General features: G+C 31.2%; 1 protein-coding gene across 2 annotated transcripts in view; it reads right to left on the bottom strand.

Annotated features, from left to right (window-relative positions):
* The window catches only part of LOC139529988 (poly [ADP-ribose] polymerase tankyrase-1-like), a 28,010-nt gene extending 13,570 nt beyond the window's left edge, over positions 1-14,440 (bottom strand). Inside the window, exons 1-6 of one of the 2 annotated variants that reach the window (XM_071325995.1) lie at positions 14,158-14,440; positions 10,017-10,358; positions 8,605-8,955; positions 6,237-6,476; positions 3,764-4,069; positions 901-1,192 (exon numbers count right to left, since the gene is read on the bottom strand). In XM_071325995.1, coding sequence (XP_071182096.1) covers positions 901-1,192; positions 3,764-4,069; positions 6,237-6,476; positions 8,605-8,955; positions 10,017-10,358; positions 14,158-14,353 — 1,727 coding nt within the window. In that variant the 5' untranslated portion in view covers positions 14,354-14,440. The remainder of the gene's footprint in view (positions 1-900; positions 1,193-3,763; positions 4,070-6,236; positions 6,477-8,604; positions 8,956-10,016; positions 10,359-14,157) is intronic. The other variant, XM_071325994.1, reaches the window with a different exon arrangement.
* Positions 14,441-21,030: the final 6,590 nt, after the last annotated feature.

Here is a 21,030-nt window from a genome sequence, read left to right on the forward strand (position 1 = left end):
ACGGGGTCATGACAATTCACTATTTTGAACATTTTGCTCTGAATACTTTTTTTCGGTCATAAAGAAGCTTCTGTCCAAATTTTCATTTATTTTTCTTATAGTTTGACAAAATTTGTGACGACTAAAAGACTGTAACCTCACCATTGATAAGTAAATACGTACAAATGAAAATAATATTTTCTATCGCTCTGGGTCACAAAGAAACTTCTGTCCAAATTTCATATAATTCCATGTAGTTTAACAAAGTAATTAATCTTTAAAAAACGTTAATCACAAACTGAACCTTAATGTTGCCGCCACTGACGCAGGTGCGAAATAGGTTCGACATTAATAAGTTGCAATTTATTAAACTCAAAAGATGTATAAATGGCATGAACACAACTCAAATAAAAACACTAGACACATGCATAGATATAAGATTACTGGCAGCTACTGATAAATAAAGAAAAAAATACAACTTATAAATATACCATGTTCTCCCAGACTAATATATCAATCAATACACATCTTTATGGATTTAGTATTTAGACAATACATTCAGTCTTTGAACACACGACCTTGAGTAATATTAAAATATTAGTAAATAGTCTTGACATAATGTAAGGTTATGCGCTCTCATAACTGTTAATATATTTCAATATATCGTTAGTTATGTTTTAATTTTTCAAAGTAAATGTTTAAATCGATAAAAACAAGAATTAAAGATGTCACTACGGGGGTAATTTAATAGCCTTTTAGAATTAGTTTATTCAAAGGATCGAAATGTTTGTATTGTATGTGCGGTATTGATTTATATATGTATTGTCAAGTGTAACGTTTTAGCAAGCAGCATTGTTAAAATAATTCTAAAGTTAGACTAAAACCCCATGAAGATAGTCAATAATGAAGTATTATACTTACAGCTGTATTGGTCGAGAGAACAGTTTTTTGTTTTTAGGTGGTGCGATTGGATCAATTGTAGCAGGACATAAATCTGCACCTCCGCAAACTAGTAGATTCAACAGCGACATGTCTACCGTTAGAAAGCTGCATTGTTCTTCCTTTACCTCTTTCCTCTTGAGATCATATATGTCGTTAATCATATTCTGCACTAAAATATCCAGAGGTCTTTCCCCATTTATTGATGCTGCATTTAAATTAGATCCATATTTCACGAGCAGTGCTGTCATTGTATATCTATCATTGAAATGGTCTATAAATACACACATTTTTTTTAGATTAATATGTTAAAAAAGTTTCAAATAATAAAACGTCTGTAAAGTGTATTGCACAATCATTCAAAACAGTATTCAAGCATAAATCCAAAAATCAATTAATATACTTTGTACTTTATTTCTATTTGCAGAAGTTTTGAACATAAATAAGACATTCCAGTTGATATCGCCTCACCAGGAGACATATATCTTAATTGACAGCATTTCGCCATGAATGACCACAACACAGGTTGCTAAACGGAAGAGAAAATATCTAGTAAACAATTTGGATAAGAAACTTTAAACGAACGTATGCACCATATTGAATATATGAGGAGAAGTAGTTTCCCTTCTAATAATTGTGGACTTGTCGTTACATTCGCGATTTGATAATTCCAAGTCCATTCTAATGAAGATACTAATTTGTTTTATCTATATATTTTAATATCAAGAACATATTACTTCGGTTACTAATATGCACTTACGTTCTAGATGTCGGAAATCTTAATAGAATGGAATATCCTTATACAACAAGCACGATACTTGATATAGGTCAAGAGTCCTAATATATTGTAATTGGTCCAGAGTCAACAATGCAACATTTAACACGATGAAGCCATTTCCTTGATATTGTCTTTATTCTTTTGTACCCATTTATATTAAGTTAATTCCGATATAGTATTGACTTTCCAAGTTATAAGAACAAACAATTCTGACATGTGTTAATGTCAAAAGTCTATACACCAAAATACCTCACTATTTGGGAGGACTGAAAGAGATGTTCTGTATTGATGAAAACATATATAAAGTATATAAAATAGTAGACAGTAGATTTAAAACCGAATTCACTTTTTGGATAGTGCTCAGAGGAAATGTATCTCAGTTTTATTTGTACAACATATAGCAAAATCAAAGATACAGCCATTGGCACAAGGTTGTGACATCATTGAAAATCTCTTTAAGGGTTTTGTAGAAGAGTGACACTAAAACAGATGAAGAATAATCAGTTCTAAACCAGTTAGAAAGGGTTTTCTTCAGGGAATGCTTCATTCTTTTATTAGTTTCAATAGAAGAAATACCCGTATTTTATGATATTTTGAATTATATACTACGCTTTATCGTATTTATTACACGAACAAGTACAGAACTTCTGTTTTTTTACACAAAATGTTTAAATAATCAAATGAGAAAATATCTGTATTCCTAAAACAAATCTAACTAAAACGCATAATAGGTATTTGAATTTTACAATTTGTTACAACACGTGATCGAGGAGAAACACATATTTTGCAATGCTACAAAGGAGATTCATACATACACGTATCTTTTACAAAGTAAGAGCATTTAAAAAAATATATTGAATAGTACATAAATGTATACAATAACAAATGAAACAATCTGCAAGTCAAACTATAACACAAAAGTTGAAATGAACAATGTGTAAATGTGTGGTGACAATGGATGTTGAATCCGCGAAATATGATAATCGTATAATCAGAGACTGTAACTTTACAATATTCCAAATATAGTAACAATTTTACGAATGTTCAAATATTGAATACACTACATAACCTGTCCAGGATGCATTGAACACAACATTGGACAAACGAGAAATAGCCCTTTTGTTAAAACTTGAATCCACTAACAACAATGCAATATCAAATTATACATCATGTTTGATGTTTATTCTATTTTATATATTTAAAAAAAGTAAAATCATTAAAATACTGAACTCAGAGGAAAATCAAATCGCAAAGTCCGTAATCTTATGGCATATTTGATGTTCATTATATTTTACATACAATATGATGAGTAACTTAAAGAAAACATAAAGAAGGTGACCTAATTATTGCAGTTAACACTACCTGTAAAACAACGGATAAAGGATCGAATCAACAATGTCCTGATAAAACTTGACCAGTATATTTTACCAATGTTATTTCAATTGATCGGGCGGAGTTTACGTTTTAACTTGCAAGTAAGGACAGAATATTGGAAGATATGTGTGATAAGGATGAAGGAGTTATTATTATAATTGATTTCATTTCTAATCACATGTAAAACGTGTTATTTTAAAGTGTGCACAGAATTTTTTATGTTATTTCGAATAGACAGTAAAAATCTACAGCCATTTCTTATAATCTAATTCTAAATTCCATTTTAAACCGAAATAAACGATAAAAAAAAATTATGACGTCACGGTCACCTGACAAAATTATGGCTTTGAGCTGACAAACAAAACAACGTCAGCCAATCAGAAGACGCGTTACATTCAAAATAAAATTATTTTAAAATGTCTTCACTTGAGGAAGCAGATAAACAATTCTTGATCTCACTGCCGATTGCTGACACAGTACCTACATGACATTTGAATACATAATTAGAGAGGAAATAATTCCGTTCGTAAGGTTAAAAAAATCTGCAGTAAGCAACCCAATGAATCGTTTTGGAAACTTTCTATATAGACTGTCAGTATCATTTTCATGATACCCTCCTATAATATAAATACTTATACTTTAAAGATCATTTGAGTAATTTAAATTGACAATAATCAAGACTTCTTCACTAACCTATATCACAGGCATAATGTAAAGCCGTTGTCTTCATAACATCCGAATAATTAACATCAGCACCATGCTTGAGAAACTCTTCAACAATATGACTGTTTCTTTTTTTAACAAGTTCAATAAGATTTGACGATTTTGCCTTACGTTTGTTTGGATCAGCTCCTTTCTGCAGCACGGAGATCATAAAAGACATCCACGATTTTCTATTTTCAAACTTTCTACAAATATTCATTGCATTTTGCAGGCAGTATCCATTCTTTGGGTCCGCTCCGCTTGCCAGTAGAATTCGTCCTATGTCTATATTTTTTCCTTTGTAGATAAAACATTTGAAATATAACTAATCATGATATCAAACTAAAGGTATAACATAATTATTTACCGTTGTAAAACTGTGGATGGTAAAATTGTAAATCAATCAGGCACTATCTATCACCAGCCCGGTAGTCAGCACTTTTGTGCTGACATGAATTGTTTTCGATATGGTTATATTTATAAATAAACTGTTTACCAAAATTTGTATTTTTTTAAATACTAAGGCGTTTCTACTTCAGGCATAAATTACTTTAGCTGTATTTGGCAAACATTTTAGGAGTTTTGATCCTCAATGCTCTTCAACTTCGTACTTTATTTGGCATTTTTAACTTTTTGGGATTCGAGCGTCATTGATTATTTTTTTTATACTAAACGCACGTCTGGCGTATTTACAAATTTTAGCCCTGTTATTTATGATGAGTTTATTTAAAGCGGGAGACTTGCTTTTTTTTTTTTTAAAGTTATCAATAGTGCCTTCAATTTTGAAGATACACCTTATATCATCAAAAAGTATGCTTTCTTTATCAACACTTAAGGAATGACTGTAACATTCTTTCTGTCTTATGTTATTTCGAATGGACAGAAAACATATAACAGTCATTCCTTTTAATTTTATGCTAAATTCAATTCTAAGCCGGAGTAAATCATAAAAACACGTTGATAACGTTGACGGTAGAGTCACATGACTAAATTATGTCTATGAAATGATAAACAAAACACAATCAGTCAATCAGAAGACGTGTTAAGTCCACAATTAAATTATTCTGTACTGTGTTGAATGAATTTTCTTCAAATATATTGTTCAACAAAATGTTTTTATAACTAATAACAGTACCAAAACACACTTTTAAATAAATTGTAATCAAGCAAATATCAATAATAATAAAACAAGACACAATGATATTGTTTTCTGTCAGTAATTTCTGTCCGGGTTTTGAAGATGTTTGTTATATTACTTATATTTAAAAGAATATGAGATTTGTCATACGATTTACTACGATTGCATTTAAAACCCGATCCGTCATCTTTATTGAAAGTTATAAAAATTCAAAATAAATTCTTCTTAAAAGAAATAGTTTATATACATTTTGAAAGACGCGTCCTTTTTTAAATTATTGTTTTAACGAATTTATTTACTTTAACAGACAAATAGTATCGAACACAAGTTTCGCCAACATATGAAGTCGTCTTATTTACATAATATACCAATTGCAATTATACCTAGCATGCAACATTCAGTTTAAAGGTTTAAGTAAATGAAACTTTTACACTTAGTCTAAAATAAGGCCTGACACAACCAACAAATAAAAAGAGAGAATTGAGAAAATACAAAACCCCCCAAAAAAAAAAAAAAAAAAAAAAGAATTGAAAATTAGAAACATCATTCAAAAGAATACATTTTTGTGTAATAATTAATTTTAAGTTATAACAACTGTATAATAGAAATACAAACATTATCACCAATAACATATTCCATAAAACGTATTCCAACAGTCGTTACTTAAAAAGTTATATATTCGTGTGTTTTTTTAATCGGTATAACATTTTTATAAACCACTTTCAAATGGTAGTTATTAAAACGAATTTCACCTTTTTACCAATGTTTGAAATGTCATTACACTATTTAAAGTATCATACTTTGTCATGTTAGAAAAATGGTATTGTAATCATTTGTTCAAATGAAAAAAGCCATGTTTGCATATATAGCAACAATAGCTTCATATTTTGCCTGATTGGCGATAGCTGATAATATATAAAACAAAAGATTTAGATGGCATCATCCATCTTTAAGCCATGATATTAAAATTAATGGATTTACAAAACTAACATACATAAACATGTCAAAAATTGTGGTACAGCAGTCAACATTGTGTCATAATCTTAATTACTATAAAAACAACGAATGTGTGAACAAAGAAATACAAAAAGGCAAATAGGCAAAGAAATACAATAAGGCAAATATACAAAATAAAAATGAGAAAGGACAAAATCAAAATATACAGCTTTAACTGAAGAATAACGCGTAGAAATGACGTTTTGAATTTCTCATTTTTCATTCAAGAGGTTAAAAGTGACATTATCATAAAATTTGCATAAAATGATTTCAGGTTTAAATGAAATCGTGAAATTTACTGTGAATCAAAATGACAAAGTAGTCACTTACCAAACGAACAGAATAAACTCAATACTGTTTCTTCTGAATTGTCACAAATATTGAGATCAGCGCCATGATTTAAAAGAGCATTGAAAATATCATTAAATAAATGAATATCTGATTCGTTTCTGTCATAGTTCTCCATATACGTATCAACCATATGGAACATTGCAGACTTTCCCTCGCTATCAATCAAATTAACTTTGACACCCTTTTCAAGCAGCAGATGTGTCAGACAATGATCGTTTTCTGAAAGAAAAAAAACCCAATGATTTCATTCTCAGTTATATATAAGTTAGCATAGTATTATTATTAATTGCATCTGACTTTATTTATTGACCAAGAAACAATATTACAATTTGTTGTTCACTTTTTAATTCTCAAAAGTTCTCTCAAAGTTTTAAAATAAAATCATGTAGAATTTTAAAAGCCATGAGGCATATTTGTTAAAATTTGAAATTCTTGAAAAAAAAACAATTTTCGATTTAAAAGACTTAAAAAGTGTGCGAGATACATTGTACATAAGTGATCGTGTGTTATCGCGGTTTACTGCTAAATTTTCTCCTGTTTTGTGAACCAACCAATCATGGTTTCGATTTCTATGATACATTTGGTACTATAAGATGGGAGTGATGAGTATAATATTTATATGTATTTGAAACACATCAAGAAGCACATTAATAATCCAATAATAATGTTTTCTCTCATAGATTAGATAGCATACCGCCTACATAAGCAATAATTTTTTTGATTTACGTCAAAATTATCATTTTTTTCTTTTTTGTCTTTCAGCTTTATTTTTGATGTTTCCGACACATGATTTTCGAGATTTTTAACGACGCCCATTCAACTCCAACTTCTTGACTTATTTTATTTCTATATGCTTTTGGCATTTTCTTCTGATACATAGAATCTTGCTTGTAACTGTGTATCTCTATCTATTATAATATCCTAGATACTAAGCAAAACTGCACATTTTTATTAACTGCCCGAAGGGCCAAGTGAGCTTTTCTCATCAATTTGCGTCCGTCGTCCATCGTAGTCGTCCTTTGTCCGTCGTCGTAGTCGTCCTTTGTCCGTCGTCGTCGTCCTTTGTCCGTCGTTGTCGTCCGTCGTCGATAACTTTTACAAAAATCTTCTCCTCTGAAACTACTGGGCCAAATTAAATCAAACTTGGTCACAATCATCATTCGGGTATCTAGTTTAAAAAAGTGTCCAGTGATCCGGACAAGATGGCCGCCATGGCTAAAAATAGAACATATGGGTAAAATGTAGATTTTGGCTTATATCTCTGAAACCAAAGAATTGAGAGCAAATCTGATATGGGGCAAAACTGTTTATTATGTCAAGTATCTGCAATGAAATTTTCAGATGAATCAGAGAACCCGTTGTTGGGTTGCTGCCCTTAAATTGGATATTTTAAGGAAATTTTGCCGTTTTTGTTTATTAACTTGAATATTATTATAGATAGAGATAAACCGTTTTAAAATATTAATAATGTACAGCATATTAAGAGCTACAAACAAGTAAACTTGACCAAAGTGGTCATTTGATCCCTTAAGGAGTAATAGTCGTTTTAATTTTTTAACAATTTTCATAAATTTTGTAAATTTTTGTAAATTTGTACAACATATTTTCCACTGTCACTTCTGGGCCAATATCATTTATGATGGAGATAATTATAAGCAGTAATATTTTTCAATAAAGTAAGATCTACAAACACATCACCAACAACAAAACACATGTTTTTCATGAAATCATCTGTGTCCTTTGTTTAGTATGCACATAGACCAAGGTGCGCGACGCAGGCTCTTTAGAGCCTCTAGTTAAAATTACTAATTCAGGGACAGCTTTTAAACAACGGGTTGTCTAATGCGTTTGAAAATTTCAGAGATATAAGCCATACACTACAATTAACCACCATGTTATAATTTTAGTCATACAGGCCGTCTTGGTTAATGGGAGGGTTCATCGGACACATTTTTAAACTATAAACCCTAAGAATATTTTAAGCCATGGTGGCCATCTTAGTTGATGAGCAGGGTCATTGAATACATTTTGTAAACTAAGTACCATAAGAATCATTAAGAATTTAACCCTTTATAACATTGTATTTTCTCTATCATGTAGAGCCTTTTCAATTATCAAGATTCTTCAATCTTAATAGGAATATTTTTTGTAAATTGAAAAAGATTGTCATGGCCCATAGTCAAGGTTATAAGTGACCATAGACCTTTTGCCAAATAATAGGTCATTTGTTCCATAATCATTACTTGATACCCCATTTGTTTACCACTAACTGTTTTTACGTTTAATTATTTGATTTGAAAATATCCACCGCGTCCTTTCTCTATTTGTAATATATTGACATTTTTACCTTTTTTATCATGACACATAAAAATAACATGGAGTCCCGACATTCCACGGTTATTTGTGGCATTAACATTTGCACCAGCCTCTAATAGAAGTGTAGATGTTTTGACATCCTTTGCTTCTAAAGTAGACAACAAAGGTATATAATGCGTAGAGTGATCATTAGGATCGGCACCATTTCCAAGTAATGCTTCTACCAACTGAGCCGTTATCGAAGAAAAGTCAACTTTGATGTTTTGCAGTTTTCTTAAAACAGTTGCTAGGTACAGTGGCGATTCTCCTTTTAAATTCAAAGACAGTGTTGAGGTTTGATTTTCTAGAAGCTTTTGTATAATTTCACATACATTCTCCTTTGCTGGAAAATAGAAATATAAATTAAACAAACCCTGTAAGTGTTTCAAGTCAAAACAGGGTTTGAATTTGGAAATTAGTATGGCGTTCATTATCACTGAACAAGTATATATTTGTTTAGGGGCCAGCTGAAGGACGCCTCCGGGTACTGGAATTTCTCGCTACATTGAAGACCTGTTGGTGACCTTCTGCTGTTGTTTTTTTTCTATGGTCGGGTTGTTGTCTCATTCCCCATTTCCATTCTCAATTTTATTTAAATTCAGTTTAACTTTGTAGGGTTTGTTACCATTACAATATAAATATTATGGATTGTGCACTTTGCTGTTATCAGGTTGAATATCAACGGTGGACTACATGGATTGGTTTGAATGTCCATACTTAATTTACAAGTATAACAAAATACCAGGAATATGATAAATATTGGAAGCTACGTGTTTGCTTCTTTTCTTTATTGGTATCACCAAATTTCAATTCATTCCATAACAACTGTAAATAACGTTTACAAATAAAAATAGAATGACGAGTTAACTTTATTTATCAGAAAACATGATCGAGAGATCATTCAAATGCACATAGCTGTCAATCACTTATTTTGTCATTCTGTTTTGTTTTCTCTATGAAAGTTTGAACAACTATTCAACGTTCATTCAACATATTGAGGATATTCCTAGAAAAAACAAAATAGAACTCCAAGATATGCTTACCCTTCTGGAGCACCTACGACCACCCCTTCTTTTTGGTGGGGTTCGTGTTGATTATTCTTTAGTTTTCTTTGTTGTGTCAAGTGTACCTTGTTTGTCTGTTTATCGATATTTTGTACTTTTTTGATTCGATTGCTGTTCTAAGTTTAAATGGAAAAGGGGACATTTCTTAATTTTTTTTTACAAGACTTAATACAAGTCAGCATTATGCTCACTTTAAAACAACGTTGCTGTCACATGATAACTATCGTTATAAGGTCAAAGAGTATATACACATTAAATCGTCGAAAAAATACACATAATTATCAGTAAGAGACATATCATATGTTAATTTGATTCAGCCTGTAAATATTAGTTTACTTACGATTTTTCAGACACATATGTACCGCTGTATCCCCTACATGATTCTTGTCAACTATTGTATTCTTGCACAATTGTAAGAGTACTTCTAAAGTCGCTAGGGAGCCAGTCTTTGCAGCTATATGCAATGGACCATTTCCGTCTTGATCTTTCCCAAAATATGCTCCATGTCTAACAAGGAATGAAGCTATATTTGATTTTATTTCAACTTTGTTCATATCATCATCGCAACGTGTTTCTTCAGACAACAACGATAATAGTATTGAGCGTTCTGCCGAATCAATACTTTTTATAGAATTTCCTGTATCCCCAGAGAATTGCAAAAATTCCAATGCATCATCTAAAGCTAGAAAAGAGTAAACAATTATTCTAATCTAATTTCTGACAATTTGAGTTTCGAGAGAAATGGAACGTTTGCTGAAATCCCAAACTGGTAAAAAAAGCAATACAGGAGCTTTTTGATCTTTAAGAAGTTTTCAATGACCACATCAGAAGATACTTTCAGTGTGCCTAGTTTTGATAATAAAACATGAATAAGAATGACATGGGCTAGTAAATGTATAGCTATAGCTTATCCGGTAGTAAAAGTAGTATTTGCAAAGAACGTAACCGACACTATGCCAATCGATCTGTCCAAATAGCCTGTTGATGAATGATTTATTTCTTGATCGTAACGCTAGTGGATTGTTTTTTCCCAGATGGAACCCCAATGTTTAGCCTAGTAGCAATTGCTCTGCATCTGGTACTATTTACATAATATTAAAGTCTAATTAATAAATTTTGAAATTATTAAAAAATCAAAGGTTGCTAATTGTACATATACACATGTAGTACCTTTTTAGTACATCTCGTGGTTAAAATTAACTGCAGTTTAACACACTTGAAAAAGTCTTAAAATAACATTCACGACATTACAGATATACGAGCACATTGGAAAGTTATCAAATACGATGCAGTTTTAATTAGACTTAAATGGGTACTACTTTCAGGAATTGTCTTTTTAACCGAGCCTAAGGTGTTTACAATTGATTATAGTCCTTTTCTAATTTTGTTTTGTTTATTAACATAACATGTCTTACAATATTTAGTCTTTTTAACGATTATAATACGCTACAGTGTATATGTTAGTGGCAAAACTTTCAATTTTGAATCTATTTATCTCCAAAGACTAGCAATACCATGGTCATTGAAAACTTTTGAAAGACAACATATTATATATTCATGAACAAAAAGAAAGTCGTGCATTTTTTTTCTTTTCAGAAAATATTTTATTAAAAAATTGTTTATGTGATTTTACTTTTTTTTCACAAAAATCCACACATACTATCGATATTAAGTGTATACATCAGCATACTCAGACAATCACAAGTCATATTGAATGTAAAGAAAAGAAGATGTGGTACCATTGCCAATAAGACGACCCCAATCCACATAGTCAGCCGTTAAAGACCCCAACGTGACAAATGTATAACGATTCAAACAAGAAATGATGTGGACCCCTATGTAAAGTTGTGCACCTCGAATGCACATATATGCATGGCAATACATATTTCTGTAAATATTCAGAATATTTAAAGCATTACTCTTTTTTCACATGTTTGCTGGGCAACGGCGTCCATTTTTGAAATTCCAAAGTCAAAAGTCTTATTTAGACTTACTTGCTAGGCAACAATCATATTTAGTTCATAAACTTTGAAGCATTTTGAAATGTTTTACATTTTTTTTACATTTTATATGGTTCATATTGTAATTAAGATCATTTCAAAAATTTAATGGCAGATACCACATTGGTACAATGGAGGGAACATAGTTTACCTTCAAAGTTTAAATGCATTTGACCTACCATTTTAAGAAAGTGAATCCTACTTTTAGATTTTTGGAGCATTTTGACCAGTCTCGACGTGTTTCCATGGTAACGGCAGACATTTTAGAAATTCCAACACCAAATTCAACATCCAACAATATTGCTCATCGTCAATTTTAAGTTTTAATAAATTTGGAGCATTTTGAAATTTTGTACCTGTTGTATGAACAATAGTTGGCTAGTTGCATGGTAAATTTGTGTCGATACAAGACTTTGAATCGTGTGTTCGCAACTCTAAAATTTTATTTACTTTTCCTGATGCAGAAACTGAAAAATATACAATGCACCCCAACAAAATGCCAATTGAACGAATGTTTGAAATGTATTTCACATACACTTCAAACCATGTTTTAGCTTTCCCAGCTGAAGTTGCAACTTAGGGATTTGGCTTCTCTAATGCTAAATCATACATCATCTGCCAACCTTCACATTTTTATTTTCTTCTCTAAATCTTTCTACTTATACATACTTAATTTGATTTATCAATTATAGTTGTAAACAATGCATATTTATTCTATTTTCAAAACACATCTTTCGAATGTAAGCACGGATAATTGCCATGTTGAGGTTGAAATTATCTACCCTTTTCTATGTTAAGTGTGTATTCACACGTTAAATTGCTACTCATTCATATAATCGCCTTACAACAAATATGGATATTAGTGCATGGTGTTTACGGTTACCGGTTCACTAGTTTTTCAAGTTACATCCTAGTAGAATGCATATGTTTGTACATGCTAAACAACGAAAACAGTCAAATTTAACATTTTGTGATTTTTTTCCAAAGTAAGCAAGACACTGTTGTTCTATATATTTTTATTCTTTAAGGTGGCTCGTGGGTACAAAAATTTCATCAAAATAATTTAACCTGTATTTTTTCATTACAAATTTTATTTATTACACTACTAGTTATTACTTTATGATATGGTAGAAAAAATCAACCCAAAAATCGATTCGGTTTGGCCCCAGGTGACTTTTAAAATGTTTATATCATTGAAAAAGATCCAAATTATCTCCCTTTGGTGCAAAATGCCATTTTTTGGCATTAAATTTGAAATATCTTTTTTAACTCATCGGTGACCTATATTTTTTATTATTGTTTTCATAGAAGCTGTACATAAACTAAATAATTGTAAAATTTAAGCGATTGCTGTAATTAGGTTATTTTTTTATTTCTATACTGCCTCTATTTCTCCTATTAGTTCAACAGAAAAAAGAACTTTAACAAAAATGTATGCTTCTTCCGGAGGCAGATTGTGAGCTTAAATGAACGGTGACCCCATTTTTTCATTTCATTTTTCTTTTAAGTATATGAAAAAGTTCATTTATAAAAGAATATAGCGAAATCCTATTATAGAATATTTTTTTTTATATCATTCACTGCTATAAATTCAGTTGACTGTTGTCGTGATAGTATAAGATATTAATACAAAACTGGTCGTTCTGTTACAATGTAAACTCATTGAACAAGCATACTAGAGTCGAGTACCACCAGAAAAGGCTGGTAATCATTTAAAGCTCTTCATCTTTTATATAAGCTTTGGATTTTAAATATTTTGGCCACGAGCATCACTGAAGAGACATTTATTGTCGAAATGCGCATCTGGTGCAACAAAATTGGTACCGTTAATTTTATTAATATACCAGCTAATCTAATGCTTATAACAACTAATTTTAATAGTTCGTTCTTATTTTGTACTGTTATGCCACTGTCCCTGATTAGGGGGAGGGTTGGGATCCCACTAACATGTTTAACCCCGCCACATTATTATGTATGTGCCTGTCCCAAGTCAGGAGCCTGTAATTCAGTGGTTATCGTTTGTTTATGTGTTATATATTTGTTTTTCGTTTATTTTTTATATGAATTTAAGGCCGTTAGTTTTCTCGTTTGAATTGTTTTACATTGTCATTTCGGGGCCTTTTATATCTGACTATGCTGTATGTGCTTTGCTCATTGTTGAAGGCCGCACGGTGACCTATAGCTGTTAATTTCTTCTTGTTTATATAATAAACAAATAATGATCTCCCAGACAAAACTATCAACCAGTTAATTGTATAGATATTATAGGTCACACGTCATTAAATGGCTATATGTGAATCTAAAAAAAAGAAACATTATTTGCCAACTTATACGTGTTTTATGTTATTTGATCTCTAGGGAAAACCAAGTTGTGTCATTAGCAACAATACTTCCTCTTCTTATTTTATCATATTCATTTTAGTTTTTCGATATAGGTGTCACTATGGAATATTTTGATAAACGTTTAGAAAAAAAACATACCATTATGTGCGCAGCACTGTATCCCATATTTTTGGTCTCTGTCTAACTTTAAGTTTGCACCAGCTTTAACTAAAGTCTCGATAGCTTCGTCAGCATCCTGTATATTTACTGTTTCTTTTAGCCCTTCAAGAAACCCCCGATCATCCATGTGTCTTATGAAAATAAGGAGATGTAGTACATTCCTTATAAATGGCATTCAAATATGGCCGATTATTGTATTGATAACAAATCGAAAATGCACTTACTTGATTTACCGGAACAGTACTTTATTGATATTTGATATATTAGGTTATTTTTAACTTTCAACTATTAACTTGTATTTACTGCGAATTTGAAAAAAAAAAATGCAAATTATTATTATTCTTAAGGAGTTATAGTTCTACATGGATGAGCAACAATTTCAAGTATTACATGGAAGAAATAAAATTATACAAATTTAATTACTATACCGCAAAAATGTGAAATAACTAATAAGCTGAGTCGCTGGAATAGGTCACTATTTCATGCTCCATAATATATATATTGGATAGTATTTATATTCTTACTTGTGGAACTTGCAAGCTGCAGTATGTTGGTGAAACAGAAACTAAATTCAACATCAGACTTAACAATCACCGGGCGTTCTATACAAAAGGAAGAAACTGTCCAATTACGAGACACCTCTTAAGAACAGGACATACTTTTGATTATACTTAATTGCCCAAATACATGTATATCTTATCTAATAATCTATAATCATATATTCATGTTCATTCTTTTATTATTCATATTTCCCTTACTTTTAACTCTATAATGAACCAGAACCGACCAATTATATATTTCAATAGATATAGTAAGATATGGTATGAGTGCTAATCAGACAACTCTCCATCCAAGTAACAATTTATCAGAGTGCAGCCTTCAACACGGAGATTTGGCTCACACCAAACAGCAAGTTACACTAAACCAGTTGGATGTACTACTCCCTTGATTTTATTTGTACATGTACATGTATGTCATGTTATGTTTTATTGTAAAATAGTATTGTTAATATTGAGAGAATTAATATCTCTTAGTCATCCTTTAAGAACATTAAAATTTAAATGTAAACACTGCTTTTCTATACTGCTTTAATATAACTGTACATACATGTTATTGAAATACATCAAAATCTTTTTGGATAGTTTGGTCATTGGCAATCAGACATATCCAGAAATCAACGCCACTTTGCTTATTTGAATATTATACTAAAGAAATCGGATACGGGTCACGGAAATTACATTAAAATGATAGGGAATTTTGAAAAAATGTCTGTTTTAATTTTAATTTAAGCGATAGACAGGTTGCCGGGGCAGAAAATGAATATACACAACAATATACACCATTTACACGAAACATAATGACTGTTGTTGCAAAAATACAGGTTCCTGAGCTATTTTAAAAATCGAAGCGAGAGGCTTTTAACATTGCAGTGTAAAATACAGGCTAAAATGGCTGAAACGTCAAATTTGCAAACTTCGTGTTGAAAATTGGCTTACAATGTACAAGGCCATTACAAAAACAGGTTTCCGGGGTGAAATTTGAAACTTGAATTTCCAAAGAATAAGCAAGTCCAAACCTTGTATATGTAGTCGTTGAACTCTAGTTTCCCACGTAAAATTAAAATGTCACTATTTTAAGAAAAATAAACTCAAAAAAGCACGAAAAATTCACTAAATTCGCGTTCATTGTTTTGATTTTGACCGCCGACAACTTTACGGAAATATCAAAGTGATTGTAAACAAGGACTCTGTGACGGGCAACTTATAATATCCGTGTTTTAAAGATTTTAATGATATCAAGCCTATCAAGCCAGTCTAGTTCAAACTACTATCACGTGGTACAATTCTCATTTACATATTATGAATATTAATTAGCAAAACCACTACTAATTTCTGGCTATGTCATCCCACTTCTTTTCATTTATTTATTCCATCAACAGCAATTCAAAAGCAAATGATACATAGATATTAAATTTCATATGAACGAATTTTAAGCTCGCTACCACACAGATAAAATATGGGAACAACTAATAATCTCAAATACAAATAAACAAATTAACCCTTAACTAGAAAAAACTGGCACAAAGTCATCTTCTCGCCAATTTTCCTCTTCTAATTGGTTATTCAGGAGCAAATCAAGGTATTCCTCCTCGTCCTCCGACAGAGGACAGTCAGATTCACTCTCATCGTCCATGTGTACAGGTTAAGAAGCAATAAGTAGTATGTCTCGTTAAAATTTCAAGTAGCAAAAATGTTGGAAAATAAGTTCAACAATCAGGACGTCGCGATAATGTAAGAAACATTCCGCTTCCAAAACCCGTTATTTTCCGTCTATTTTTTGTCAAATTTCACACGCTAATTGCTCACTCATTCCAGTATCAAAACTTGAAAGGAAAAGTCTTTTTGGAAAGCTTGGAAATTAATTTAAAAAATACTCGATTTAGATTTTCCAATTTCGAGATACGTTTTCCTATAATTGACGTAGACCTTAAAAACTCTGTTTTTTTGGCATTGTGAGTCCTTGTCTTTTTCGCTACTCGTTTCTTCTGCTGGGACACATACCATAAACTATTGTTTTCTTTCAATAATCGATAACTATTGGAAAGCTCTTTGTTTGGTCTTTATGCATATTTTAATTTTGCATTGGTAATGTTAGAAAGCCGTTAAAATACGCCATTTCGGCAATGAACAGATTGTTTCCCGTTTGTAAATAACGTATGAACTTCGAAATAAAATGACTGCATTAAACTCACAAAACGCATTGAATAAAAAAATATTCCATCGACTCTTGCCTTTAAAATAAGTCTTTCCTGGCTAAAATACGTTTAGTATGAGTGACATAATGCTTTCATAAAAAATATGACTTAAAAAACGCTTGATGAATGCCAGTGATCCCATCAGAGGTTGCCAATGTATAGAGGCTTTATTTCAAAAGATGTTTTCAGGTGTTACATTTTCTTTGAGATGATCTTTTTAGCCCTGCATAAATCTCCTTTGTATAACTTATAGAAACTTTCTAATACTGGTAATCATGACGTAAAATTAAATGTGCTTTCTTATCAGTAACTCAAGTTATTATTTTCTAGTTTATATATTTAACTAGATAGTAATATCAAACATAATAAAATGTTGCCTTTGTGCAAGGCATCCTTACGAGGGTGACTGAAGAATACAAATTATGATATTTTAGTTGAGTTTTACAGCGGTCCACTTGTCTGAGTGGTATAAATAAATCAAATCAAACAAATAAAATAAGTTTGCGTCATATGACATCATCAGGTCATTATAATTACAGACAAGACAAAGACAAGAGACAAACACTTAACATACATTAGAGGCAATAACAATAGTATATGGTTGGTTACACACACAAATATGTGCGAGAGTGAGCTAGCTACGGAAAAGAATGTTGGCAAACTTGTATATACAGTCCTTGGATGGTGTAAACTTCCCACTAACACCATACACCATTACACCATACACCATACACCATTACACCATACACCTTGACCTTGTACCATTACACCATACACGTTACACCTTTGCACCATACACCTTACACATTACACCATGCACCATTCCCCATTCTATCTACTCGATTCCAAATTACCGTCATTACCCATTATGTAATTAAATTTCAAATATTAAAAGTATTATTATTGTTTATGTTTACAATTCAAAAAAATAAAATAAAAAGAACTTCGTTTTCAACCAATGAAATGTCGTACACCATCATTCACACCATTCCATATCGCACGTTACACAATCAAACCATATTCCTCAAACACCATTACACCATTCCCTTTACACCATACACCATAGCACCATATACCTTACACCATTGCACCATATGCCATACACCATTTAATGAATGGCTTTTATTTATTTTGAATTTATTGAACCATAAAATTAATTTTTGACTCTTCACATTGAATAATCCGCGAAGCGGATTATGTTAAATGTGAACAGTTTATTGAATTTATTGAACCATAAAATTAATTTTTGACTCTTCACATTGAATAATCCGCGAAGCGGATTATGTTAAATGTGAACAGTCAAAAATTAATTTTATGGTTCAATAAATTCAAAATAAATTATTGCCATTCATTATAAATAAATTTCTATCAAATATAATGCTCAAAGTTATATATAAATACCAATAACAACGTACACAGATTTTTGCGTATGATAACACAACGTTAGAGTGGGCGTGTCTCCATAAAAATTGATAACATTGAAAATAAAGCCAATTCTTTTAGCCAATCAGAAGACAGTAAATACACCAAATTTATCTATTACACCATACGTTTTTTTGGAAAGTTTACACCATCCAAGGGCTGTAATAGCTTGGTGTGTCAATTTGGTAAATTTATTTTCCAAGTTTTTTTTCTAGCTTCACAACTTTTGATCATGTATCTGAATAAAGATATTATAAAGTTTTTATCATTATTTGAATACATTCTCTAAGCTTATCATTTTCAATTTTAAATATTCAATAATTCACTGCAACTTTCGGTCTACACGTTATGAACATTATAAGCAGCTGTTTGAGGGGTTCGTTGATTTGGCCCGTAATAATTGCTAGACAAAACTTCTATGCCTAATCTCTATGCACTCATTTTCTAATGGCATTTCAAATTTCCCAAGATTCATTTCGGTCAACCCCCTCAATCAGGACCTGCTTAATGTATTCATTATTAATTTGTTCTAATCTTGAACATGTTTGAACTTGTTATTAGAAATGCATTAAACAAAAAACAGTCTAACAATCATTCTACTTGTAATTCCACTATACATATATCTAATGTGAAACGCAGGATTATTAATTAAAACATTGAAATATTCTGTTTCCTTCAATCACTGGAGTATGTCTCAGGTATTGGAACACACTGGTTGTATCCACTAAGCTTAGCTAGTCTGACATAGATTTTGACAGTTTTGTTACTATCATACATCAAAAAAGGAATGTTCTTAAAAACTTACTTTTGTTTTGGCTTCAAATATTTTGATTAATCAAAGTACAGTCCATTTAAACGTTTCATATATGCAGAGACTACTCGTACTTGATATATACGACAAAATTTCGAATATTTTTAAAATATTTATTAAGCACGGGGAAAAAGTTTTTAATAAACTTGATTTGAGAAAAATGTGGCGTGACTACATGTATTAACAAAATTGACGTGTTTTATGGTAAATTATAATATAATTCCCGAGATAGCAATGACGCTCGCATCGGATGTTCCCCGCTTGAATGTGACTCTGTTGATTCTTTTGTTTATATATAGTTCATATAATTTCTCAAGCGAATGTCTCGTCAAATTTAATAATATTTTAGAGCAACATAACGCCCTAATTTCTTTTTAGATGAAAAAAGTGTAAAAAAAATCTACATTACATTTACTATAAAAAAAGAACATGTGGTACATGTATGAATGCCAATGAGACAACTATCCACAAAAGACCAAAATGAAACAGACATTAACAACTATAGGTCACCGTACGGCCTTCAACAATGAGCAAAGCCCATATCGCATAGTCAGATATAAAAGGCCCCGATAAGACAATGTAAAACAATTCAAACGAGAAAACTAACGGCCTTATTTATGTAAAAAAATGAACGAAAAACAAATATGTAACACATACACAAACGACAACCACTGAATTACAGGTCCTGACTTGGGACAGACACATACATAAATAATGTGGCGGGGTTAAACCATGTTAGCGGGATCCCAACCATCCCCTAACCTTGGACAGTGGTATAACAGTACAACAAAAGAACGAACTATAAAAATCAGTTGAAAAAGGCTTAACTCATCAGAAGGACAAAAATACAAGTGGACGTGGCCGGGTACTTATACATCCTTTACTGTAAGTTTATGTTTTTTTTTATTCTTTCAACATTCAACACCATTTAACTTTTTTGTATGTTAATTAGTGACATTTCATTTTTGAAACAGTTAAACTTCAATGTGTATTGATTCGTTTCAATAAATATAAACAATTCATAAGTATAATCCGGTTTTCACTCTAAAGCGTCGATATGTATTATTTCTTTGTGCCATTGAAAACAAACAATCAATCAAGACATATTATGTTCAAATATTCAATAGTTTCAGCACTTACAAATGTTTTGGTTATATCTAAATGATAAGTAGGCCTTAAAAATATATTAACATGTCCAGTAAGTATGTTATTGCAAACAGAACAAAATTATTTATATGAATATTCAGCGATTGTTTTCTATTTTCTATTGGGGGATACAAAAGTCATTTACCAAATGAAGGCAGGCAATACTGGGCCAAAATGCGTCAACATAACTTATATAAAGTTAACGGTTAAAAAATATAATAATATAGAGGAAAACAAACACAAAAAAAAACGAAACAAAATAAGCCATCTTATGAAGAACAAGGGTGAGCGGGTGCTCCGGTAAAGTTATCATTTCCTGGTCGATAAACATCATCATTCATATTACTCCTGCATAGAATATGTCGATCTGTCCTAAGTCAGGAATATAATGTTCAGTAGTTGTTGTTTGTTGATGTGGTTCATAAGTTTTCGCGTTTTTCGGGTTTTTTTTTTATATATAGATTAAACCGGAAAGTAAACATCAGTATGTTGATGGGTTTCTGAAACTAAAAAAGAAGAAACCGTTGGTTGTATCGTTTGAATGGCTTTACACTTAGTCTACCAATTTGTTGTCCTTTATAACTTGCTGTTTGGTGTGGAAGCTCGAACATAAAAATAAATAAAAAGGTCAAATAAAGATCAAAGTTGACGAGAATTGAAGACCCATAATTACGAAAAGTTTTGGCAAATGCACCTTAGTTTATTCATGATGTACGTC

This window comes from Mytilus edulis, chromosome 7, assembly GCF_963676685.1.
Source record: "Mytilus edulis chromosome 7, xbMytEdul2.2, whole genome shotgun sequence".
NCBI classification, from domain to species: domain Eukaryota; kingdom Metazoa; phylum Mollusca; class Bivalvia; order Mytilida; family Mytilidae; genus Mytilus; species Mytilus edulis.